Here is a 27,294-nt window from a genome sequence, read left to right as displayed (position 1 = left end):
GGGCAGCAGAAGAAAGAGATGACAGAAGAACCCAAGCAATATTTATTTAATTCACCTACCCTATATCAGCATCGAGATTTTCAAAGACTTCTCCACCCACAATTTCATTATCTGGGTTCAAACAAATTTCAATCATGTTGTAGACTGCGTTCTGTCCCCAGTCACTGTCCTTTCGAGCTTTATTAAAATGCCGCAGTGCATCATTTGGTTCACCTGTGTACCTACATGGATCATTAAAATATTTAAAGCCGGGCAAGTAAAAGTCTCTGTTCCAAATTCCACCCAAATCCCAAGAAACCCAAGTATTTAAAAACAGACAACCCCCTTATACACACTGATAATGCAAGGCTTGAACAGTACGCATGCTATTGCAAGAAATTTGGTTTTCCTAACCAAAAATAGTCTGACACGTTCAAAAATTTCAAGATAAATAGTATTACATTATTGAACCTGGAAGAACATCCGGAGATATTCAGAGAAACTGTGACTTTTCCTTAAATCCCGACACCTTAATTAATCAACACAGCACCTTTAAATGATAATGGATGACAAGAAAGTGAATTTGAATACACACTAAATAGTCAAATAAACCTTATCTTAATTACAAATTCAAGTACCAAAGATACAGTCCTTTGCAGTAGTGAAATCCTGGTTCAAGCTTTGTTCGGGAAGAATGTTTTTCAGCCATTGAAAGAAATCTTGGCACTTCTTCTAGTTTCCCAGCTCTTCTTAACAGATCAATTAACCGAGAGAGGGTTGCATAATTATCTGAATATACAAATAAATAAACCACTGTAATTCTATTTATTTGCTATATTAATAACTTAAGAAACAAAGAGCCTGCCTAATTTTTTTCTCATATAAAAATGAGATGATTTAGTACATAAGGCATATTACATAGTAACCTCAGATACAAGAATGAAGATGTCAAGTGATACCTGCAATATCTTTATACAGGTTTTTATAAAAGTATAATTGTACTTCACTTTCAAAAGCACTCAAATAAAACCATTTGTTGCACTCTTGTGACTTCTTTCAAAGTCCATTAGACAGCTTTATATTTATTATAGTACAATTTTAATAGATTTTAGTAGCTTTCTCTCTGGTCACAACTTGAAAATTGCTAAAAAAACCTTATTGCTGCCCAAGAGAAGCTTCCTTTATTAGTTTTGAAATAAAATATTACCTTTGTCTACATGCACTTGGTACTTTTCATACAAAAGAAAGTGATTTACAGTGAACAAGTAAATAACACCCTATTTGTATTTGGCTTAGGGTAAACTACACACATTACATTGCATTACAGTAAATTACTATATCTATGGGAAATAATTATCTCATATTCCCCTAAATATCTTTATGTTTTTATATACAGTAATGATCTTTGGCTTTTAGTATCCGTTACATTATAAGTAACACATTTCCTTTTAATCAAGCAAAGAATTTTGGAGCTATTTATTCCTGTATCTTGCTAGAACTATATATCAGAACAAATTAAAAGTATCACTGCTAAATATTCACCTGGTTTGCGTTCTAGGAGCTGCTGGAAATGGAAAACAGCTTGTTCATAATCCTGCTTCCTGAACATGAGATCAGCCATCATCTACAATATTGAACAGAGAAAACAAGAAATTATAAACTGTGAAAATATTAAAAAAATATATAAATAATGAACTCTGGTTATGTGAAGTGAAGAGCTGAAACTACAGCTTTAAAGTGCTGCAGGAATTGCACAAGAAGTAAAATCAGTTGCACTTTTAATTATTCTCTGGAAAACTAACATTATATACAACACAGGGTTGTATTATATACAACAGGGTAATAATGAACAGGTACAGGCTCATATAAATTTTTCACATAAGGTGAAAATTAAAACTTAATCAAGCAGTCTGCCATATCTTTCAAATACTTTTTTTTTTACGGTTGCATAGTTTTACTCCTAATTTTATTTCTCACAACAGCATATTAAGCATATGGAAAAGTTAGTTTAAATTTAGGGAAAAAGAAAGATGACAGCCCCCTTCAGCAGGGATGGCAAAGTGAGTTATTTAATTTCAGTTTCTCTCCACTGACAGGTAGCTAATATACAGTAGATTTAGTAACATATTTCAAGAGTGCTATTACTTCTGTTCATGCACCATACTAGAAGAAATTTCGGAAGTTAGACTGCTGTGAGAAAATAAATTATTCCGATCTTTAAATGATTTTGCTCCTAGTGTGTTACATCAAAAGCTGCTCCATCTGTCAAGCTGGAGCTATTATTTAAAGTATTTAAAGCCAAGAAGTATCCAAGTCCTGGACAGAGAATCTGCAGCTGTAATTAAAATTTGTTAAGTAAGAATATGATTAACTAAGGTTGAATGAGGCTGTACACTAATCTTAAGTGCATAGTCCTTTTCTTCAACTTAAAACAATATCTGCTTTAAGATTGCTGCACTGGAAAAACAGCTTCTTCCTTGAGCATCAGTCAATTACTGACAGAACAGGCACTGAGCCATACTTTAGCCAATCTTACTAGTATTGCTTTCTCCTTCTAAGAATGCAATTTATATTGTGATAGAATGACGGCTATGATTGCAAAAAAACTTCATATTGAAACATCAGCTGGCATAAACAGAAAAACATTTTGTTTCCATGGATTTTTTACATTTTTTTGAAATCACAAGCTGTAGGCTTTCTTAAAAGTAGTGTTTTATGAATATATCATATTGCAGGCACACAAACTTCAAAAAACATCTGATGCAGGATTAGTATAATAGCACATACCATTGTTGCTGCTTCATTATCTTGGTCATTCTTCAGCAGTAAGGAACACTGATGTTGACAGGCATCAGTATCGTCTTGTGCAAGATACAAACGTGCAAGTTCCAACATTGCCTGTATATTAAAATATTTAACTATATGTCATTCAAAGAAGAAGAAAGTTGGTTCAGTTATGAGTATCAACCTGGTATTATAGGGCTTCAGGGAAAAATTGTATCTCTACTAAAGAGAGAGCCTTCTCTTGTTTCCTGTGGGCTCTTGGTCAATTAATGTAATTCATTTTCATTCCCTCAGCTTTTAAAACAGACAAAACTTTTCTTCCTCTGAGAGATGTTCTGAGGGTACATTGAAAACAGGGCTGCTCAGACAGTATTGCTCTGAAGACACCAGCATTTTGATATGAGTAACGTTTTTGGAAAAATGTAAGTGAAAGTAGTTTTAAATTTATTAAAAAAAACCAAATACCTCATTAACATTCACCAATTAATTCTGGAGTACAAGCAAGTTTCAGACGAAACAATTTTCTTATTTGCATTTCCAACCTACCACATTAAGACTCTTGTGAATCCATTTCTGAGAAGAAACCACATAGTATATATTGACAAACTGAAAGGTACACCAGCATACATTCTTAAAGGTGAAGACCCATCATAGACTATACTGAATGAAATGCCACAGGAAAGTTTATAAACAGACATTACCACAGATTTAATCAAGTTTCTATTGAAGCAAACAGAAAGTAAACTGATCACAAAGCAAAACTAGCAGTAGATAAATAGTAAGCAATGTCACTTCCACTTAATCTTAAATGGTGTTTTGATTTTGTTTCCAAAAGGGAGGCATTTATAATTGCATCATAATTCTTTTGCTAGTTATACTTGTGAAAGGCACTTATGAATCAGAATCGTGTTTTGAACATCCTGTTCAGGACATGCAGGCTACTAGCACAGTTATTAACAATTGTTTTCTTCCTACTTCCCGTTATGTTCATACTCAAACATATACCATGTAGTTCTGAAAACGAAAGGCAGGTGGGTTAGCACTGAAATGATACAGAGAATGCATGTATGTAAGAACTTCAACTATGAAAGCTCTCTATAAGCTGCTGTTCTTATGTGCACAACACAAAGGAATACCAAAAAGCAGTTTTGAAGTCCAGAAATACTTCTGCAGGAAGTGAAAAAACTGGAGTTCTAGACTAGATTCTAGTGACTGGAAATGGTCTCTAAATTTTCAACTCCAAGACAAACAACAATGCTCTCAATGATGTGCATGATGCAATCCCTGATCCCCTTCAAGTCTCCATCTGGAAACTGCATTGTGTCTTACCTCATCAGGGAAAAACAAAGGGAGGGTACTAACTACCAGATTTAACCATGTAAAACAAAACAACACAACATCCCCTATGGCATTGACTGCAATCTCTTCACATTTACCTGAATGAATTGTTTAATGCAATACTTCAACTTGTTTTGGGTTACTTTGTCTAAAACACAGGAGATTTTCTTCTGATGAACATGGTACAGATAGCTTCAAATGAATTTCCATTATTTCCATATATAATTTTAAGGAAAGTAAACTCTGAAGACACCAAGAAACAGGTGGATTTTTAACAGTTCAAAACTATATTTTGTAATCTAAAATAATTCAATTCTAATCTTGTACTAGCGATGTTTTTGGAAATTGAGAGAAGAAAACCCATTCAAATCTACTGAAACGATAAAAATAGACTAAGTCCTTTATACTAGTTGTGGCTAACAAAGTATTTTGCTTTCATTACTCAACAAGTAGGCAACAAGTTATTCATCAGAAATTCAGACTTTTATTTTGTAACATGTCACTGCACTCTGTGTTGCTAGCAAAGTAGGATTAAAGCAAAAATCTCCAGTAATATCTAACAGATATTTAGTACAAATGTCAGTGGCACAGAATATCTTGTAACTATGGGAATCTCTCAAAAGCAAGATTTTAGCAAAAACTGAAGGGAAATGCCATGCTGGTATTTCAGTACTGGTATGAAAGACAAAGTAAGCCTTTGATACCGATACAAAAGCCATAGCTGTCCCTGTACCATGACAGGCAGTCTCCTTGCTCTTAATGGTAGAATGGGGAAGTTGCCATTTTAACGATGTTTTTATTCCTTTCCCAATTTATTTTTCTTCTCCATATCATTCTTACAAGACGCCTTGAAAAATCTAGGACCTAGATTCTTGGAATCAGAACACAGAAGTTCAAATATTAAAACTAAGTGAGATGCTGATAATTTAGCAGCTGGTGCATGTGACTGTTCAATACAGCAGCTCTTCAATAACAAGCATCTAAATAAGAAGTCTTCACATACGCCTAAGTTAACATCATTATGATAGAAAATCATGGAAAATTAACAAAAATTGTACTTATTTATTTTTAATCTTAAAAAAACCTCACTAAAGTTGACACTTAATTTTGGTGCTCATTATAATTATAAATTTCTTAGACCTTTGCTTCTCCCTCTCTTATCTCCAAAGCCCATGGTTGTGAAATGATAAGAAGGAAGAGTAGGATAAAAATAAACTCAAATTCACTCAAGTATTTATCAACCTGTTGAAAAGAGACTGTGAGAGAAGAGAGAAGTGGTGCAATAATCCTGCTCAAGAACAGCAACATTTTGTTACTAAAATCAGAATCCTACCAGACCAGGTAAAAGTCTAAAACTGCTAAAGTCGACACAGGAATGATAGAAATTGGCTGAACTGACCAAAATCACTGGGAGCTGATTCCAGAGGACAGGCACCAAGCAAGACTGAAACAATCTCCATCACTACTGGTACCTGAAGACAGGCTTACTGTGAGTGCATGCAGACACCACTTGAGTCAGGAGTTTGTTTAAGAGACAGAAGTTAGCAGTACATGCAACTCATTAATCATGATAAGCAATGAAGGGGAGAAAGTTCAAGGTTCTATGTATATCATGAAGCAGAAATAATTGCACATTTTTCTATCCTGTGGAAAACTGGAAATATATTTTGCTAGATCTAAAAACTGAATGGAAAAACAATGCAAAACAGTCAGAGGGAGAACTGACCTTCTTATTGGTTTCACAGTGAACAAGGGCTTCTTTGTAAAATTTAATTGCTTTTTCATAGTTTCGCTGGGCTGTCGAATGTTTTGCAATCTCAGCACAAATCTCAGCCGCTAACTGTTTCTGTGCAGGAACTGCATCCAGCTGTTCTACTTGAGCCCGTTTAAGCACTCGGCCTTGTAACTCCCGAGCCTAGTTTGGGAAAAGCAGTGAGCAGTCAAAATTTTCAACTGCATTAATTTTATTTATAAAATTTATATAAAACAGTGTACTTTTTTTTTTTAAGAGGAGGAAGAACTAATACTATTCTGCTTTTTACACCGCTACCATTTTGCCCAGCAGGGAATTAGAACTAAAATACAAAATAACATCTGGGGAGAACTTCTAACATCTCTCTGAAAATCAAGAGAAGAAACTTGTTTAAGAGGCAATAACATGAATGAGCAGTTAGTCCTTCTAAAATCAAAATGCAGGTGTTTTTGTGAAAATTAATGTGGCATCAAAAGGAAAAGGAACAGGAAAATATTTCAAAGAAAATGGGTACAAGAAAGGACAGTTTTGAGGGCAGTAGTAAAAATAACAACAAAAAAACAAAAAGAAGAGAGAAAGTTTTTTGAAATGTGATACAGTGAGAAACCTGGAAGAACTAAAGAAGTAAAGAAAAGAGTATGAGAAGGAGACTGATTAGGGGGAATTTTACTAAAGGAGAACTGGGGGGAAAAAAGTCAATTTTGACAAAGAAAAGCGTACATTATAGGGATAAAATAAGCAAGAATTTAACAAAGATAAATACTACCAATATTGGTATTTAAACTCGTACATGCAATTACCTTTCTACCCAATCTACAGACTTTACTTTTCTCACTGATGAGAAGATGCTACCAAGGCCAATCATTTCTGCTACCTTCACTTCCACAGAGTGGAGGTATAATGGAACAGAATGTACTGACCCAAACTCTTGTTCAACCTTTTTGTTGAGAAAGCTTTTTCTAAGGAATTCAACCTCTAGCTTCCACCTCTGTTCTTTCAAGCCTCAGTCTGAGGGATAATAGTCAACTGCAGAATGAACAGGTCATATTATTGCTATTTAATAGCAATACTGCTGTACAGCAGTACAACAAAGCAATGGGTAGCCATTGAAAGCTGATTCATTTTGCTCTATGAATGGTTTTCAATGCTGAGTTAAAGATATGCAACCCAGCTGCCCTCATGGCCAATTTCAGTTTCACCTGATATGCAAAAACTTTGCTCCACACACAAATGAAGGCATGGTATGACTGCAGGCTTGCACTAAAAGCCTGTATTCTGATCTAAAATTCACTAAAATAACACTGCTTGCTAAAAGCTTAGGCACTGTAACACCTTACATACTTTACATTTCGTAGCAGTCACCGGTGCTTTATTCCCAGCATATACTCATTTTCCACCTACACATTAATATTATGGTTAAAATATGGGATGAAACTGAAACCAGAGGTAAACATGAGGACATTGCAAGTTGTTGCAGGTACTTTTGGTTTTCCTCTTTACCTGTTGTAATGAGACAATAGCTTTGTCAGTCTTCTCCATTTTGCTGTAAATTTTTGCTAAAAGTACCTGGTAACGTACATCTTCCATCAGAGAAGACAATTCATTAGCTGTACGAATGACATTAAACAAACATTATTCTTGAAGGAACTCATCCCAGTAAAGTCAAAGAAAAATGAAGCTCATCACATACTCCAGGCAAGAGTTTACATGAAAAATTCCCAGCTCCATGTTACTTATTTAGAATTGTTATTTGACTTAGAGTGTTGCTGGTAGACAGAGTATGTTGGAAGTGAGCAGAGTAAACATTACAGACTACAAAATGAGACTTAGGGCCAAAGATATTGAAAGATGCAAAAGGAATAAAAAAAAAATTACTGTCTAGTCTATTTGCATTTTCAGAAACATGAGAGAAAATACTGTGATGTGAGCAGACAGGAAATAAAGCCATTCCTTGTATTTCTTGTCTAAATCCTCCTCAAAGTCAATGAAAAATGTCCAATTGATTCAGTGTGCTACTCTCATGCTAAAAGTATGAGACTGTTTGATGAAATTTGTAGCCAGACCTCAAACTACATTTCTTTTGCCAGAGTCTGGAACAGACATGAATACAAAGTTATTTTAACTAAATATTTCAGCATTTACTTAAAAAGCAGCAGGCTGCTTTTGAATAATGGTTAAAAGAAATATGCATAAATTAATATTTGAAGAATACAAGTCTTCCCTGGCTTAAATGTATTTTAATCCATTGATAAAATGGTCTCCTGAGCATACTTCCTCATAAAACATAATTTTTGGTGGCTTCTATATTTTAATCTTTATTAGAGTTGAGTATCTAGAGCTACATTCTATCAGCAAAGTGTTCTTCAAGGTGCTGTAATTGTGACATGCTATTCTAAATCAGAGATTAGATTGTGTAGCTAACCATGTAAGATCGTTCCCTCCAGTATATTTCCTAGAATTCATTTTTTTTCCACAAAGGACATTCTAGAATTTCCAAAAGAAATTTATTAAACTGTTCAATAATTTTCCTAATCAGCCAAAAGAAACATTTTTCATGTAGAGAATGTATGTGTACCAAAAGACATTAAAAAAACATTAAAAAAAAGACTTCATTTTACAACAGGAGATTTTAAAGTGCATGGGGCAAGCTGTATTTACTGCTAATTATTTTTTCACACTAGAAAAATCAAGCTGTCTTGAGCATGACTATTAAATTACCCAGATTCTTAAAGGCTTAACTAAGACAGGAATACAATGTTAAATCAGAGGATTATTTTCAGTAAGAAGTAAACAAGGCAGAAAACCAACATGCCCCTGAAAAGCATGAAAGTGATATAGTGACATAAGAAAAACTTACAGAATGGACTACTACTAATACTGTATCTCTATTCAGATAGCCACAAAAGTCAACAAATATAATTAAACCACTGCAAAAAAAAAAAAAAAAAAGCATATGAACTTGTTTTACTACTTAGAATCATGCAGAAAATGCAAGGAACTGTAGAAATTGTATGTTCTCCTGTGAATTAATAACAGTCCTACCAGGCTCATGATCTAAAGCTTGCTGAAGTTCTTTTTCTGCCCGTTCATACTGCTTCAGTTTCATTAAAAGCTCAGCCAAATCATAGCAAAGGAAGTTCTGTTGACCATTTCTCACTGCAGCCTCATAGTAACTGATTGCCTTAAAGGAAGAAGCAAAAATTTGTGTATAATTTGAAGACAAATCTTAAAGACAACAATCTGGTTACTTAGGTATTAAATGACATGTTGCTTAGAAGTTTCTTTACTTTTCTCAATGGAGAAGTAATAAAACAGGGTTCTGAGTGCAGGCCCAAACCCACAGGAAGTCACCAGAACTACAGTTCAACAGACTTGAATCCACCAGCGTGTGGATCCACCAACCGTCCCTTTGGCCAGATGATCTGAAGGGAATCCACAAACTTACTTTCAGGATAAAATGTCTGCTTTAGCACTCTGAAATAAAACACTTTACCCAACCTGTCAAGCAAAGCCCACATGCTGACACAGTATTCAATTAACCTAATACAGTACTTATAGAATACCTTTGAGTAGTTATGTGTTTTGATTAGGGCTTTTCCAATTTTACTTGCTAAAGATGCATCTCTTGGACTTTTCTTCAAGGCCTGCTCATAAACTTCTATGGCTTCATCAGGCTTCAAAAATAAAATATAAACACATGTAAGTCAAGGATTAAGATAAAAAGTGTGTGAAGAAAACAGAATCTGGTAACAGATCAAACAAATTCCACTTTGTGTGATAGTTCTTCATTAAGGAGAAAACTACACACAAACATTAGTATGAAAACAAGCATTAATCATCTACAGTACTCCAAACTAGTAATCTAAATTACCAGTTGCATGTCCTAACTCAATCTATTCTTTTAACATATGAATTTAAATGTGTAGCCTTAAAATTCCTATCGCCACTTGACTACATTGTCTTCTATTAATACTAAATAGCATTTCCAGCTCATCAAGAAGGCAAAGTATGCAAAAAAAGGTTTAGGAATTATATAATTTAAGATTTTTAAGTAAAGCTATCAGCCTGAGAACTGTCACCCAGAAATATTCTAAGTTTCAGAACACTTCCACATCTCCAGCTTCTTCATGATTTTAATTTAGCTCTCACTCTAGATATCTGTTACTTATGAGGCAGTGTTCTTCTAGAAAACATTGCCTCCTTGACTTTCACCAAATAACCTTTTAGAAGAAATGTATTTTCAACAGTTTCTTTAATTTAAACAGTTACATTGTAGTCAATATTTTTATTGCTCTTAATCCTAAAGCAGTTTCTGTTTGACAAAGACCAATAAGAGTCAGCATGCCACAAAGTTTCAACTAGACAAAGTCAACAAAAGACTCAAACATTGCATTCATCTCCAGCAAGCACCTACCTCTTGAATATTCATATATGCATCACCAAGGAGAAGCAAAGTATGAGCGCTTGGCAGTTTTTCTACTAGGTCACTGGAAACAGAAGACAAAACCTTGCTCAGTATTTAACATGTCAATACTGGTATCTAAACAAGAGAAGGGCACAACAATTTTAACCTCGGCAGATTTCAGTTTTTATTTCTGAAAAATAAAAAAAAATCACTGAATTATCTTTTCAAAATAAGACTTCCACTTACCATTTTAAAAGTTACCACATTTACTCAAATGAATTCATGTCACTAAATATTTCTCATTTACTGCAGTAAAAAGAAAAAATGAGTTCTTCACACAATCTTTAAACGTCTAGGAAACTACTTATGCACACAACAAACTTTTACCTATAGCAGGCAGCATATAACTTCTTATCTTTCCTATACTGAAGATAAATATCTGCCATTTTTTCTTTAGCTTGTATAAAGTAAGGTTGTTCAGGTGTAATATTTCGGAGCATAGTCAAGGCATGTTCCACATCTCCTTGAGCAATTGCCAGATCTGCATTTGCAATCACAACTCTTAGTTCCTCGGGAGTTCCTGAAAATTCATTAATGGCCTCTTGGATGACTATAGCAGCTTCATGCTACAAATAATAAAAACAATAGAATTAATTTAGTTCCTGTTGTTGAACAGCCAAAACTAAAGACATCATAAGCATTTATGGGCATTATGCAAACCAACCAAAAAAACCCCCAAAAAACCAAACCTCTTGTTTTGCTACAGTGTTTTATCCCCTTGATTTTGTAAATAAAACTCATGTGATATGGACTAGTATAAAGAGCTTTAGCAGAGAAAATTAGATTTGTGTTGCATATATACAAGTACACGCTCAAACCAGAGAATCAATCTAGAGAATGTCCTTAGCACCTTGCTCTAAGAGGTGCTGCTTTGAGCAGGCTGGCCTCCAAACCACAGGACTGTATGGCTACTCTTAACTCCTATCCAAAAGTAGTGGCCCTACATATGTTTATCCAGACACAGCTGGCAGTGGAGACACTGCTACACAAAGGTAAGGACATGATCCAAAACTATTGTTAATAGCATTTTGACAACAAAACAGGGATCTACATCCCAGCAAATGAACATCAGCAGTATGAAATAGTTTCTGTAGTCTCAAAATTGAGCACCTGCAAGCAGGTTTTTTTTCCTGTGTACAAGTTAAGGTATTTAAGTTCTCAAGTCATATATTCACGTGCTGGAAATTTTACTAAGCAAATCCTCTTGGTAAAAGAAGTGATGGTTTTCTGTTCTGAACTAATAGAAATGGGAATGGGAAGAGGATATTGTTTTCAGGTGTGTTTTGCATTTTAACAGGTTTGCCACCTTACCGGTTCTCCATTCAAACGATGAGCTTCTACCAACTCTAGGAACACAGACACACGATCACTTGCATCAATTTCAATACTTTTTCCCTTTGTTTTTGAGGAAGTTGTAGGTTTTCTCATTCCAGGCAAATTCTTTGCCATCTGTAAGGTTTTAATAGCTTCTGATATTTCTCCCATCTTCTTTTGGGTTTGGGCCTTAATTAAGTGATACACAGGATGTTCTCTCACCTAAAAAAATATAAGATAAAGAGTTTCCAGATTTTACTTGATGTAGAATATTCAAACCCCTTGCAAGACTTGTTTTAATATTGACTTTGGTTTCTTTTTTCCTCCAAATTTACGCAATTTCAATTTCAGAAATTAACTTATGAAAATATAAGAATTTTCCAAGTATGTAAACTAGTAATTTAGTACGTTTTTAATTACAAAAGAAAAACTATTACACAGGATGAGATTTTGCGATAGACAAACATTCATTGCTGCTTTATTGTAAACTAGACTGAATTTTAAGGTATTCTGGGTGTCTCCCACACTGCTGCATGCACACATCACTGTTCTCCACCTTCATAAACCATACTACAAATGAAAAAAGTAAGTCTATAAGGGAAATATAACTCTATGAAACAGCAAGGACCTCAATTAGATACCGAATTAGATACTAATCTTCAGCTTTCTTGTATCAATTGGAGGAAGAAACCAAGATGGGAACATGCTAGCAAAGAAATGGCAGCTTTCAGCTAAGTGGTCTCAAGAAACTTGGGCACAACTTGGACCTAATGAGCGGTGTGTACAGTGTTCCCAGCTCTCTGCTAATCCTACATAAAGCTCCGCTGATGTCAACAAATCAAAAATCCCATACTGCAATGTGTAAGACCCATGAAGTAAAACTTGTGAGGTGTTAGTTTTGTCTGCATAGTAATTTCTTTGATAAATATTTAGATACCACATTCATATAAACATTTAGATATTAAATTTGTAGGGGACGAGTTATAAAAAGTTCAATTGAACATAATTATATGGAAAACCATACAAGTGACTGACTGAATAAAATGATTTCATTCTTTTGTTCAACTCACCTCAAAATTGTAGCTTAGACAAAGTTCCAAGGACTGAGAACATAGCTTGGTATTGTTCTGAGCCAAATATACCTGAGCCATCAGTAAGTGTGCATCTGCATAAGAGGGATTCCTTTCCAGACAGTAATGTAGATTACTATAGGCTGCTTCAATATCCCCTAGGAAGTTAAAAAAGGGAAAGTGAAAAAGCAGTTGATATGAAATACAGAGTTTAAATACATAATATTTTATTCACCAATTTATTTTTAATAAATGTCAGAATCTAGTGAATAAAATCATATAGAAAATATTATAAGGTTATGACATGAAATCAAAAGCAGGTCAAAGGTGTGATGTTTTCCCATTGTTCCATCCATTAATCATTAAATAAATTAACTTTCTAGGATGCAATAAATAAAAAAATACTATATTTTTATGTCTGTACAATTAAGATACTCTCATATAAATGACAAAAAGTGAAGAGCAAATGTACATCAGTTAGCTGTAACGTCATGTTCTCCAGTGGAAGAAAAATATTCATTAGCATTTACAAGTGTGAAATTTATTTTTTATACTAAATAAATGAGGCAGTTAACTAACCATTCATATAACTATTACCTGACAAATACTTCACTTTTGCAATTAAAAAGAGAGCTTGCTGAAGACCAGGCACAGTTTTTACAACAGTTTCAAGAACTGAAGCACAGTGCTTAAGAAGTGGTGAAGGAGACTGCCCAGGACTTGCAGGCTAGGAGCAAAAAAACAAATAAGTAATACAAAAAGAACCCAAACAAACTAATAAAAACCTGCATTTGAGTCAACAGGTTTTAGATTTAGATTTCACTTGAAGCCTGAGCTTCACTTTAAACTCAAATGAGCATTAGCATTTGTTATTTCCTTCAGTCCAAGCAACTGTCGTGAAGAAATGTAGAAAAATGTTTTAAATTGAAGGGGGCAACTTCTTGATATTAGCAGGAACACAAGACAGTCTCACAGACCTCAGAGATGATAAAACACTTTAGACCTGACATAAGCAGAAGAGTCAGTCCATAAACATTTGGTGACACATTTTGAATTACCAAGGCAACTCATCCAACACACCAGTATAATGAATTAAATCTGAAGAAAGCTGAAGTTGGAATGAATGATGAGAAGGTTGGGAAGAAAAGGTACTGGTCCTGTCATTCCTATCTTGATCCAATACCACAGAACATATTCATACTGCTGACAACAAACTGAAAATAGCAGCTGAAAAATAGCTACTTTCATGCAAACCGCTAGTACAGTATACCACGTTTTAGTTACTCTTTTACAGAAACATTATTAATTTCCTTCTATTACTTTAGTTAGTTGCTGACTGGTTTACACATTAAAAAAGGAAAAGACAACCTAAACATCATTCTGTTCACAAGCAGTATTTCCACAGGATCCATGTCCTGGAGAAGCAGCAATCTCCAATACCAAAATGGAAGCCTCCACCACCTAGCTAACTCCTCACTTTCAAACAGCACATGGTCCTTTTTGCAATAAAGAGATAAGGAAACTTCAGCAAAAGCCTATCTTTTCCTCTAAAACTCTTTCTATGGACAACAATTCAGAAAAGTAGTTTAAATTCCAAATTAAAAACCATCACTGCCATTCAGTACTTCTGGAACGTATTCCAGGGAAGTCTTCAGATAAGACACCACCTCATAGAATGATACTTCTTACTATCTCCATCTGTGACATGAAAATGTCACTGCCACTGATGTTTTAGACTTTCAAACGTTACCATTTTCTTACAGATGGTGAGACAGTTCATAACAATGGAAAGCTACTTGTTTTCCTGTTAAGATTTTAAAACTCTATATAAACGTATTTATGGAAAGGTTCTATAATTAGGCTAGAAATAATGACAGGATAGCAGTAGTCCCAGCTACTTCAAAAGAATAATCTATTTAAGGAAGACACTATTTAAAGAAACTTTAAATGTATTTCTTCTGCTTTAAAGATATCAGGTCCCCACTCAACCTATTAAATTCTATATTCCTTCGTTGCCAAAACTAGAGCACACAAATTCAGCCACAGAAAATCAGGCCACCTAAGCAGGTGAGATTTTTCATTGAAATTAGCAATAACAATAATATAAAAAGGCAGTATTCCACTGATTTTTACCAACACACAAAAGAAAAAATGTATGTATGTTGAAAAGATATCCCAAGCTGACAAAAATATTTCATGAATAGGGTGTCAGTGCGAACATCCTAGTTTCATAATAAGAGTTCTATTCACTGTGTTGTTACAGTTTCCTAAGACATACTAAGAAAAAAAACTAAACACACAGAGTGCATTGAATAAATATCCCAAGTTTCCTCAGGTGTCATTGCTGCTACTTGCTCACATCACAAAAATGCATTTTTGTTGTTACTTTGACTAAACAGTGGTGTAATATCTTAAAACGTACCCTTACTTTAAATAAATGGACATTTTAAGAGGGAAAATTTTCCATTTTTTTGCTTCATGGTTAACTGTTCTGAAAATGAAATAATTCGCATTTTCAGACAAATGTGATCTACAGCTGCTTACCTCTGCTGGGCAAAAATGAAGATATTCTCTAATAATTTCTAGCAAGAAATCAGGGTTTAGTTTTTCAAAATATTCCACACCAAGAGGAAATCCATGTAAAGATGAAAAGTGAGTATCCAGAACATCATTCAGTAAGGTAATAACTTCTTCTTGTCTCTTATGTTTTTTCATAGCTAGGACTGCATGTAAGAATGATAATTCCTACAGAAAAAAGAACAAAACCACAAAACCCCAAACATTCAGATATATTCATCTGTTACTTATACAATACTACATAATTATTAATGTTAGCCACTTCTTTATACTTAGGGATACTGTAAGACATTTAGTATGTTGTAAAGGACACTTGGTGATTATTCTAATAATTCACTCCTTTAATTTGTGCAAGAACCTGTACATTTGTCTGATCACAAAATCCTGAAAATAATCAATATTTGTCCCTCCTTGACACTTCAAACTTATCTTCAGAGAAAAAATGCTGCTAGAAAGCGATGTTTCTGCTCTCAAGCAAACAGCCTTGTGTTGCAAAGTTAAACAATACATTAACTTACATAGGAAGAAAAACTTAGACTAAACAGTACTCCATTAACAATCCCCTATTCAAGTGACAGAAATATAGAACGTGTAATAGTTAGGAAGCTACAGTTCAGATTGTAATCAAAGTATCTTAATGAAGACAGATGTCTCCTACCCCAGATTTCCCAATGGATTGTTGAATTTCATTAAGAAACTCCAACTGCTGCTCTGCATCTTCTAATTGACCTTGTATTAGCTGACAACGGATAATTCCTGTAACACATGTAAAGACTTTATTGCCAATCCATCTTCCCAGTCAAGAGCATGCTTTCTTTTCCAGAATTAACTTTTTCAAAAGGGAAGACCAAAAGACATATCCAATAAGGAGACACTGTTACTCAAAGAAAGCACACCATGAATCTGAAAGTACAACCCAATGCTCCTGTTCTAATAGCTCTAGATTTTCCTAGTAGCAACAGGAGGAAAATTTGATCAAAAAAGCAGTGTCCAGCAAAAATCAAAAGGAAGTGTAAGATCTTACCAGTTAATGCAGAAACACTTGTTTCATCAAGTGTCATAGCAGTCTTGTACCATTTCAGAGCTTCTTTCACTTTCCCTTGTAAAATCATTTGGTAGCCAAGTTCAGTAGCAAATTCTGCATTGTCAGATGCCAAATCAAATGCTCTTTCAACTAGGGTTTGTGTATGCTGAAGGATGAGCTGGTTCCGGCCACACTAATGATAAGAACAAACTTTAAGGCTTAAGTTTTTCTTAGTTTTCTGATTCAATTAGACACACTGAATACAGCTGTAGCAGTTGAGACAACAACATCTCATGTAAGAATAAATTAGTCTGTAGTAATTCTATAAAAACTGTGACATTAAAGTGGGATGGATTCAAACATAAACATATAATACCATACAATAAGGAACAGTTGATAGTTGCTTTGGATGCTTCCTTACAGAAATTTTTGATAAACATAGAGATAAAAGAAAACTTCACTATCAAAGTTGTGTGATTAACCTCATCACTTTCTTACAGCAAGAACATGGTAGGTGAACATTTGAGTGTATTTTCACTGCTTCTCACTTAAAAGCAAGCAGTAAAACCATTTTTGGAATGAGATGGTTTAGGCATTGTAATTCATACTGAATGCAAGACTTGAAAAATGTGGTTACAGAGGCTACACAAGTTAATCTATTTCAATTGCGTGCAACTTTCTACTTTTTAGTAGATATTTAACATCTGCCTACCGGAAAATAGAACAAAATCAGCATATATAGATACCTATATGCTGCTTAAGGGAAAAAAAAGCATACTCACTGTTCTACTGAAAGCTAAAGCCATTTTACAGAATAGCTCAGAATTACGTGGTTCTAATCTGTCCAGCGCTTTAATTAGGTCTCCCAGTCTGCCTGAAGCCTTGGAGAAAAAGGAATAAAATAGTAATAGAAAGAATTAACAGATTAGAACAATTGAACAGTTTTCTGTTCAAAAACTAGTCACATTTTTACTATGCACTAATATCTTGAAATGTAATTTCAGAAGTTTTCAGGGCTAGGAGTTAGACTTGAGAATTCCTAAGGAAACACTTTGGAATAGCAAAGTTGGCAATAAAGCAGATCATGTGTCCTTTATTCATGCTCTAAAAAGGTGAAAGGCTTGAGCTAAGTGTGATGTAACAGTCCCATAAAGCAAGATAGTCCAAGGAATCTGATCTGTGAATCCTGTCAGGGCTTCAGACACACATGCTCAAAACCAAAGTACTTCCAAGTGCTCAGATGTTTAACATAGGTTTTATCAAAACACCTAAGGAGATTTCCTGGGCATACAATAATGTACGTAAAAGTAAATTGGGAATTGAAGGAAAAGTAGCATAGAATACATAGAGCTGAAAAAACCCCACAGTAATTGTCAAAAAATTGTGTACAAAACACAGGTTATACAACTTAACATCACAGACTGCTGATAAATAACTATGACCTGCTTCCACAAATCTATCACTACAAGACCTCATTACTTCTCTTATTTCAATTAATAAAATACTTAAAAATAATGCAAGGCTTACAATAACTTATAGATTTATCAAAAGACCATTTAAACAAAAAAGATCACTTTGATGATTCAAATCCACATGACTCAGTTAACTGTCCAGATCAGATTTCTGTTTGCCTTAACACCTGTTGTCTGGAAAGACGGAAGTTTAAAATTATCTTTTCCTCGGCATCCAGAAAAGACACCAACAATAAGCTAGAGTAGCAACTGAAATCAGAACAGGTAACTATACATCCTGCAGATTAATGCAGCACAGGACCAGCCAAAGTATATGAGGGAATACATGAAGAAGATAGCCACTGTAGGGACTAGATGCCACATGCACTATGTTGTGCCCAGCATTCTGCTAATAAAAAGACTCACCTCAGATATATTTCCTTCCCTGCACAGGTGATGCAGGGCCTCCATTCTTATGGCTTCTAAATTGAAGGGATCTTTCTGCAACAGTCTAAAGCCAAACAAAAGGTGAATGTAAAGAAACCAAAACAAACCTTTGGTCAATCACCTATTTTATCTTAAAATGGGAATAGAATAACTTGTATTTCACAGTCATTTTACATCGTGGATCTCAACTGAAAGCACAGCTCTTATTTCATGCCTGTCTCAAGATCCTCTTCCACCCACAATGGATTCATGTACGGATGTAGCATCCTCATTGAATTGCAAGGCTGGGTTCTACTTAATTTACTTGAAATTTATTTTTAAAAAACTGATGCAACTAATTCAGATTCATCAACAATGAATGGAAACCCACCTACTTTTGTTTCAAAATGTCCTTAGAGTATAAACATGGCAAGAAAATAATTCAGTGCTGTGCTACTTCATACTCAACCTATGTGCCATTTCAATTGTCTGCTCCCAGTCCTGCAAGGCTAGTTGTAGCTTCATTTTCTTTACGAAAGCAGGAATGAAGTGTGGGAAGTTCGCAATTATCTGGTTCACAATTTCCAGAGCTCCTGAATAATTCTGCCGGACCTCAAAATACTGTGCCTAATGGAAGGAAGAGAAGCCATATCAAGAGCCTGTACACTCACACAGGTGAGAAGACTCAGTTCTTTCATATAGAAACCAGGAAAAAGAGCTAGGGAGAGAAAACTCTTTCCTGAAGTAATAGTTTTACCTCAATATCAAGCACACCTAGACATACTACAACAACCAAATAGCAAAGGATGATGTGTAAACCCTGGTGTGTGTGGTAAGGACTCTGTAACACAAGTAACTGCAGTATTTACAACTTACCAGTCAGTTGCAAGCAAGAAAAAGACAGATATAGCTGAAGAGTAAAATTGTTTTATTAGGTTTCAAATAACTTTGTATGAAGTATCCCACAATTTTAGGATATTTAACACAACCCACTGATGAAACATTTATTCAAACCCTGAGGTATGTACCATGTAAAAACCCACACTCTGCAGGTAACTATTGTTGCCAGAATTAACAATTTTCTAACTGTAATGAGATTTACAGGGTATTCCAAATACAAAACTGCTTCAGAAGTCAAATATCACAGGTTTAAATTAATTAAAGTAGAAATAAATTTAGGACTTACATCCTGTTTTGCTTTGATGCTTTGAATTTACTTACCATATTCCAGGTGACTGTATGTGTGCTGTTTTACTTCATCTTTTTAAGACAGAAATGGTGCAAACACAGTAGTTTCTGAGAGTCAATTTCTTAAGCCCTAGTGAGATTGCTGTCTGTCTAGAACCTAATTACAGCAACTACATTTGACATATACTGTTAATCTAATTCAATGGTCCACATGCAGCCATGCACACACCTAACCAAATACCATTGTGCACACTCCCCTGAACTTCAGTCTTCTAATATTCACTGAGCAATTTTTTCTACATTTAGCTTTAGAATACTAAACAAACATCATGTTAATGAGAAACAAAGCAATATGCTCTGAAACAGAAAAAAGTGTAAAGAAAAAAATTCATGCCACTCCTTTAATGAAATATAATCAAAATGAACACTTGAAACAGACTAATGACAACTAAAAAAGAGTGTTAACAATATTTTAAAAAATCACTCTACAGTGTTTAACTACTACTTTTTGGCACACAGCAATTCTGTAATGTGCATAGGTGTCCTATGCAAAAAGGAAGAGACCACACATTTTTACATTTTCAAGTGATTTGAAACCTCATTTTGTATATATTAATATGTTAATAGAAATATTTTCTTGTGTGCATAGCAAAATTGTAACTGCAAGACACATTTAGATTGACAGTACTTAATCTATACCTTTCTTTTTCCATTGGTGTCCAAAGAACCATAAAGTACTACAGGGTCTGAGCTGTATTTCTATTCCTTGGACAAGCTCATTATAGACTACTCTTGTCAGCATCTCTCTATTCACTCTACAAGACTAATTTAGGAAGATTTACTTTATGAAGATTTAAAACAATGAAGTAAACTTACTTTACCAAGCAGTGCAAAAACATCATTGCCTTCCTGCAGTGCTTCATCAAAGTATTTCAGAGCTTTTTTAATGTGAGTTTCTTTCCCACAGGTGAGATCAAGCCATGCTTTCAAAATTAACCCCTGTTAACAAAATACAAAATGGAATTCTTTGCTAACTAGGTAGTAGAAAATTATACTAGGTACAATATGCAGAAATAACCTAAATAAAGGACAGATTACCTATTTTAACTACTTCAGATATAATTATAACCAGTCTACAGCACAACTTAAAACTTCAGGAATTCATTTCAGAATAAAATTAATCAAATATTACATTTACTTACAGAATTAGAAAAAAACACCAATGGCACTGAATAAATGTAACATGCTCAGTAGTCAGAACAAGACCTCAAAGAAGTGATCACATTAGACAGAGTATTTTCTGCAAACATTTCAGCACAATGTTAAGATTCCATCTATATGGGACACTGAGAAATATACTGGTGAAGAAAGAAGTGAGAAATGTGAGGTTTTTCTTTTATTTTCTGATTAAAAAGAAAAACCTGTATGTGAAAAGTAAAACTCTTGACATTTCTTAAATCTTAAAAAGTATTACTAAAAAAACACCCAAACTTTTAAAAGGTGAAATATGTCTTTTCACGGCAGAACTTATTACTTGTAATGATTGAAATTTATTCCTCTTATGTGTTCCAAACATTAATTATACCTTAAGTAAATAAAACCTATTTTGAAGTGATAAATTGTTTAATCAAATTATAATTGCCATCAAAACAAAAATTTAAAATATAAACTATCACTAGCTCTTTTAGAACATAAAATTAAAGGAATTAGTTCTGTATTTAAAATTCAAGGGGTAGTAGAAGAATCATATTTTGTAATTGCTAACAATCGGGGTCATGATTTCGTTATGCAACGGAAACTGGCTGAACTTTATACATTTGAGCGTTTTTTTAAAGCAAGGCAGGTGTTGCACTTCTGTACAAGGAGTACCTAAAGTATCTTATCAAGACAAGTATATACTACACAAACCCTATTTCACCAAGTTTAAACACTCTGAACCACTTCTCAAAAAATCAGAAGTAAATATATAATTTCGTATTGTCAAACTAGAAAGAGCTAGTCATAAGTGAACTTAAAAAAAATTCTTTTCTATATATTTAAATCCTAATGTATTTTTTCATCTGTATGCGTCTGTAAAAAAAATAATTACCTCACATATTTTTATATACTTCAGCTAGAAATATTTCATACTAAGCAACATACCCAAATACTATTTCCTAAGAACAAAAACAAGCAAACAAAACCACACTACTATTGTTTCAATAAGCAAAGTCCTAAATACTAGTATTTCACCAAAATGACCTATCCTTAGTCTGCTTAGGAAATACTGTATTATTGCTTTGAGATGTCTTTAATTATTTCTTCATGAATATAAGTTATTTCTATGTTGCTATAAATTAGCCAATAAATTAGTTATTATTTAAAATTACTACCAATTTAAATAAATAATCACTGTTAGTTTGAAAACTAAGCCATGAGTTAAATCATAATACCATTTCAGAAACTAATCTTTAGAATAGTTGCAGATTTCTAACTCATGTAGTAGATCAACCATGAAATTATAAACTACAAATTGGGCAAGTATTGAACCACAGAGCAGAACATTTGTGTTTAATACTACTGTAAAATTATGCACTCAGCGTTAACAGCTCTGCCTCAAAGATGTTTTAATGCAAATATAAACCCAATTTTTTTGTTTCTGTCCTTGAACTGAAGCTGACACCTCCTTTAAAAAAATAACATAGTAAGTTTTCAGAAACCTCTTTAGAGATTCAAGATTAGAGTGAATTGTGATGCCTGTATATAAACACCAAAGACAGTGCTATATACAACACTTATTTCAGTAAAATCCCAGGCAAATTTTGCCATTAACAACAGCTGAAAACTTAAATCCCCAATCCTCTGGGTATTTTTGAGCCTTCAGATCCAAACTAGATGTCTCCCTCCAGTGAGACTATCTTGCTTATTTTTTTTGCTAGGAATTATGATGCTTGATATCAAGTAGCAATATCAGCTTATCTGCATATTGTTTCCATTTATTAAGTGATTTATTTTCATTTATTAAGCCATTATTTATTATTTTCTAACTGAAAATGAATATTAGCTAACAAAAACTCATAATGGGAATTTTTTCGTCTGTGTGAAATGAATTTATGACATTACGAAAGAAAGTTCTAGAACACAAAATAGCTCAGGATAACCTCCAAATAGCATAAATACCGTAAGTCTAGCTGCACAGTATGCATGGTCATATTAATCTTTTACATAGATTAAAAACAGTTACCTCTTTACCACCACCAGAAACTTTGATCATTCTATCGACATATTCACGGGCTTTGTCGTCACGACCAAGATGCCACAAAAACAAGCCAGCATAGTACAGAGCCTGCTGTCCTGCTGTTTTACGTTGTTCTTTCAGTCTTGCATCCAACTCTAGAATAGCATCTCGATCTGAAAAGATTTTGTTCAGAGCTCTTGTTGGTAGCCTCTCAAAATATTACAAAAGAGCAGCACTTAAGCCAAGGACTTCCAAAGCAAACACTATTTTCTGTATTGCACATCAATAAACATGCAGGCAATCCCACCCAATTAGTAATATTTATAAGGTACAGATGGAAAAAGCAACATATTTGATGGGGAGGTCCCAGGAATGGTGAAGTCCAGATGACTGGTGGTTAGGCAGTGTGATGGCTATCTATAAGAAGGGCAGGAAGGAAGATGTGGGAAAATACAGACCTGTCAGCCTGACCTTGGTGTCAAGGAAGGTCATGGATCAGATTACTGAGTGCCATCGCACAGCACCTGCAGGACACCCAGGGCAATCAGGTCTAGCCAGGCATTGCGAAAAGCAAGCCCTGCCTGGCCAACCTGATCTCCTGCTATGACATGCTGACCCACCTAATGAATGAGGGAAAGGCTCGCTCTCTCAGAGAGTCTCGAGATCCATGATAATTTTGCTGTCCTGCAGCATTAATCCTTGGGGACTCGAATAAGAGTGACCCCATTAGTCAGAGCTGTTTCACATAACCCTGCTTAACAAAACTGTCAGTAGTAACTATAAAACTCCACAGTGAGAAAGATACTGCAGCAAGCGTTTAATGACCTCTCAATCTACCTGATAAACCCACTCTTATTTTGAGAATGTAATTGCTAACAAAATTGCTCCAGCTTTTAGATTGGAGAAGTGAATACCAAAATCCACAAAATTCTTTTCTCCATTTGTATGGCCAGGATAACTTGAAAGATAGAAATGGCATGGCTTTAAAGACTTGTCAAGTCGCAGCTCTGCTCAGAAGTACCAATATCAGACATGAGCGAACAACAGTCACAAGAAGCTTGAGTCAAGTTTTTTCCTTTAAAGATTTTTCATCATGGTGCATAAGTCAGATTGTGTGTGCGTTTTATTTTAACATTCATTCTTATGATTCAGAGTTTTGTGGTTTTGTATTTTTGTTTACAACCGTGGTAAGCATCACTCAATTCAGTGACAGACCCTATGTCAAAAGCAAAGCCAGAGTAAACCTTTGTAACTGAGGCAGAATTAGCCTACAGCTCTTAGGCCTTCCCACAGAGCTGTTTAAAGCATGAAACAGCATGTCTTAAAGTGCATACCTGGATTGGGGCTCCTTTTATGGGCATACATCAGAGCCATCAGTGTACAAAGTGACACCTCCTGCTTGTGTTTAATTGACTCCAACTGTCTAATACTCTCTTGGACATCACCTAGTGAAAACAAGCACAGGATAAGCTGTAACACTTTTCAAGACAGAGAATATCACCATCAAACATCACACTTAAATTTGCCCCTCTATTTTTTCCTCCATGCTTTTGTTCATTATTCACACATCCACTTTCACTTGTCTGTGCAAGTCTTTCAAACAGACACAGGAAAGAAAATAGCATCTCAATGCAAAGAACTTGAAAGGAATTATGTGCTAGTTCTGCCAACTGTCATAAAGATGAAAATCATATTTCTTACTTGTTTTATACAAGGTACTGAGCAGCTCTTTTTGCTCCTGTTTCTTTATATAGCCAGGATTTTTGCCTCGTTTGTGCATTTTGAACATCAACAGAATAGACAATATCTTGAAAAACTATATGATTCTTACACAAACAAAAACATCTGGAAGTTTGGGATCAGACACACTACCTCAAAACCAGCACACCTTACTGGACTTGCCACAGCCCTCCATCAATGCTGGGTTACTTGCTAATATTTTGTGAAGTCCTTGAAATATGCACGGAGCTAAATAAACTTAGAACAGTATCATTTACACAAAGATCCCCCCACCAGTTATTAGCTGTCGTTTTCCCTGAGACAGACGATACAAAAATATTACACACAGCTGCTCTAAAGGGAAGAGCTGGGACACACTAATGACTTTCCGATCAAAAGCAATATGCATTTGGGCAGGGCTCAAATTCCCTCCAAGGAACCCATTTACCTGGCCCATGTTCATGTGACCATAAAAAAGAAAAACACTTGCTATTTCTCCTTTTGGTACTATGCTGTCTCGATCACTCTCATTGAAACTGGGGAGGAGCGGTGACAGATCATAACACACTGGTAATTTACTCAACATGGAAATATTCAGACTCCTTAACATCGCTGTTTCCCGCGCAGCGGACTGAGGGCTGAGTTCGGGGAGGCGAGAGGAGGAAGCGCAGCGTTTGGGGAAGCAGCGGGCCAGCCGCATTACCTGCCCTGAGCGCGCCGTACGCTCGGTAGAAGAGCAGCACGGGATCCCCGCCCAGCTGCGCCAGCGCCTCGTCCGCCGCGGCCCGGACGTGCTGGAAAAGCCCCTCCTGGCAGTAGAAGTTGAGCAGCGCCTGCGGGAAAGCGGCCGCGGGTCACCGGTGCCAACGCTTCGCCCCGGGACGGCCCCGGGACACCGCGCCCACCGCCCCGGGACGGCCCCGGGACACCGCGCCCACCGCCCTGCCCCGCCCCGCCCCGGCCGGCCGCACTGCTGCCCCGGCTCCCCGGCCCTCCGCAGCCCTCCATCCTCCCCCGCTCCCGGACGGCGGCGGCGCCCACCTGCTGCACCTCAGCGTCCATCGTTGCTACCCGACGCCACTGCGGGGCGGCTCCGGAAGGGCAAGGATAGCGGCCTGCCATTGGCTTGGCGGGGAAGGAGGCGGGAGAGACACGGGAAGGAAAACCCTTGGAAGCAGGGCGGGCGGGGAGACGCTGCGGGATCCTGAGGGAGCGCGGGACGGGCTCCAGCGCCTTGGCGCCCCCTGCCGGCCGCTGTGCGGCTGCGCCTCAGGAGCGCTCACGGCCGCAGTGCCGAACGGAGCTTTGGGAATTTGCTTATTTCCTTGCTTTTCTTGGCTGAACATACGACTGAGTGGCCAACATTCCATACTATTCATAATTTAAAGAAGCATTTCAAGTTACATGATGCATGTCTTAGAAATAAAGTAGTGATAAGGTTAAATCAGAAAGAGAAACTTCATCTCCCCCTTTTCCCCCTGGAGAATTAGAGTTGTAAAGACTAATAAAAATTCCGGTTTTCCTCTGGAGGTGAAAGCATCCTCAGCCATAATTTCTAGACACCAGGAACAAAGGTTGCTAAGGAGCATTCCTTAGAATGGGTACGCGGTCGGTCCAGCAGGGAGCCGGCAGTGATGGCACCGAGTACAGGAGCTGAACCCATCCTGCCCGGAGCTTGGAGGAGAAGCCCTTTGGCTCTTCTACAGAGAGTGCCGAATGACCTTTCCTAGCAGGTTCATCACACACGGCATTCCTTTGTCACACACTTCTCATCCGCAGCAGCAGGAAGGTGCCAAAGAAGCACTATGCAATAAGCATACTTGGGTTTCCTGGCTGGCCAACACAATCCTCTGAATCTCCTGCTCTGTTTGTTATGTTTCCCATGTTCTGAAGCAACATTTAGGCTTCTGTAACATTTAAAATCTAAAAGAGGTAGGAGAAACAAGTTTGGTTGGTTTTTTTTTTTACATGCTTTTTAAGGTAACGTTTTAAGACATATTTTGTCTACATATTAATATGAAAATACTTTTCATTTTGATACTTAGGCATTTTTTATCAAAGCTTTAGACTCCTTTTTTCATAAAGTATTTCAGAACAACTTGATAGAGAAAAATTTCCCTCCCTTGAAAGATTGATGAATTTCCGGGAAAATGCTATGAAATTTTATTTCTGCATTAGCCACTAAGCAAGCATACAGACTACAATTGCTCATAAACTGATAATATACTGATAAAACTGATAAACTGATAAAATATTAAGTTCAGTATTCACTTTTGAGTGTTTTAATTGTAAGTTTTAGGGGAATGCAATTTAAAAGTATGTAAACATAAAAAATTAATATTTTCAGAAATTCACTGAAGCAATTGATAAAGAATAAGGAACAGGCCCACTTTCCAGATGCATTTGTATTTTTCTATATTGGTATCCACACACGATATCTTCTAGGAACATGACGCTTCTGGAGAGATTCTTAAATTTCCTGAAGAAAAGACCAATGATTTATTCATTCCAACACCATTTCAGCCTTTTCAGAAATGCGCTCCAATATGAGATGCTCTGTAGCCTGTTTGTGAACAGCACCCAGGAAGAATAAGCTGGCTCTCAATCCAAGCTGGGGAATGTCACCACGGATCTAGTACTATTTTCAGGCCTCATTTTATCTTTGTAAACTCTTGAATGCTCAGTTCTCATTCCTGCAAATGCTCAGAGCCTCCTGGGACACACTCAGGACAGCTCTGGTATTTGATGGCTGTGCACTCCACTGCACGGAGCTGCTGCATTAAATCACTCAGGACAGAACCACTGACACATGCAGAATCATCATGCTCACTGCCTAACATACATTACAAAAGAAATTCCTAATTAGTGACTAACAAGCAAGTCCCAAGGATTTTCTTACATGCAAGAAGGGTATAGCTGGCTGTAAAGGTTTTCAGTATCTTCTGTGGCTTAGAAGCACACATTTTTTTGATTAATGTCAGATAATAAA

General features: G+C 35.9%; 1 protein-coding gene across 4 annotated transcripts in view; it reads right to left on the bottom strand.

Annotated features, from left to right (window-relative positions):
* TTC21B (tetratricopeptide repeat domain 21B) overlaps nt 1-25,550 on the bottom strand; it is a 32,140-nt gene extending 6,590 nt beyond the window's left edge. The window contains exons 1-24 of one of the 4 annotated variants that reach the window (XM_085066577.1): nt 25,347-25,544; nt 25,009-25,138; nt 23,921-24,031; nt 22,593-22,759; nt 20,246-20,368; nt 18,651-18,808; nt 18,182-18,266; nt 17,087-17,185; nt 16,305-16,497; nt 15,939-16,036; nt 15,248-15,448; nt 13,301-13,430; nt 12,704-12,861; nt 11,631-11,855; nt 10,647-10,885; nt 10,269-10,341; nt 9,418-9,528; nt 8,897-9,035; nt 7,355-7,461; nt 5,828-6,016; nt 2,767-2,877; nt 1,522-1,603; nt 618-768; nt 60-221 (exon numbers count right to left, since the gene is read on the bottom strand). In XM_085066577.1, coding sequence (XP_084922703.1) covers nt 60-221; nt 618-768; nt 1,522-1,603; nt 2,767-2,877; nt 5,828-6,016; nt 7,355-7,461; nt 8,897-9,035; nt 9,418-9,528; nt 10,269-10,341; nt 10,647-10,885; nt 11,631-11,855; nt 12,704-12,861; nt 13,301-13,430; nt 15,248-15,448; nt 15,939-16,036; nt 16,305-16,497; nt 17,087-17,185; nt 18,182-18,266; nt 18,651-18,808; nt 20,246-20,368; nt 22,593-22,759; nt 23,921-24,031; nt 25,009-25,138; nt 25,347-25,427 — 3,323 coding nt within the window. In that variant the 5' untranslated portion in view covers nt 25,428-25,544. Of the gene's footprint in view, nt 1-59; nt 222-617; nt 769-1,521; nt 1,604-2,766; nt 2,878-5,827; nt 6,017-7,354; nt 7,462-8,896; nt 9,036-9,417; nt 9,529-10,268; nt 10,342-10,646; nt 10,886-11,630; nt 11,856-12,703; nt 12,862-13,300; nt 13,431-15,247; nt 15,449-15,938; nt 16,037-16,304; nt 16,498-17,086; nt 17,186-18,181; nt 18,267-18,650; nt 18,809-20,245; nt 20,369-22,592; nt 22,760-23,920; nt 24,032-25,008; nt 25,139-25,346 lie in introns of those variants that run through there. The other 3 variants (XR_014853483.1, XM_085066578.1, XM_085066579.1) reach the window with 3 other exon arrangements.
* Between the last annotated feature and the right edge of the window lie 1,744 nt (nt 25,551-27,294).

Source organism: Lichenostomus cassidix, chromosome 7 (genome assembly GCF_008360975.1).
Source record: "Lichenostomus cassidix isolate B80296 chromosome 7, HeHo_3.0, whole genome shotgun sequence".
Classification (NCBI taxonomy): domain Eukaryota; kingdom Metazoa; phylum Chordata; class Aves; order Passeriformes; family Meliphagidae; genus Lichenostomus; species Lichenostomus cassidix.
The sequence above is the reverse complement of the archived record's forward strand: the minus strand, read 5'-3'. Positions and strand labels throughout refer to the sequence as shown.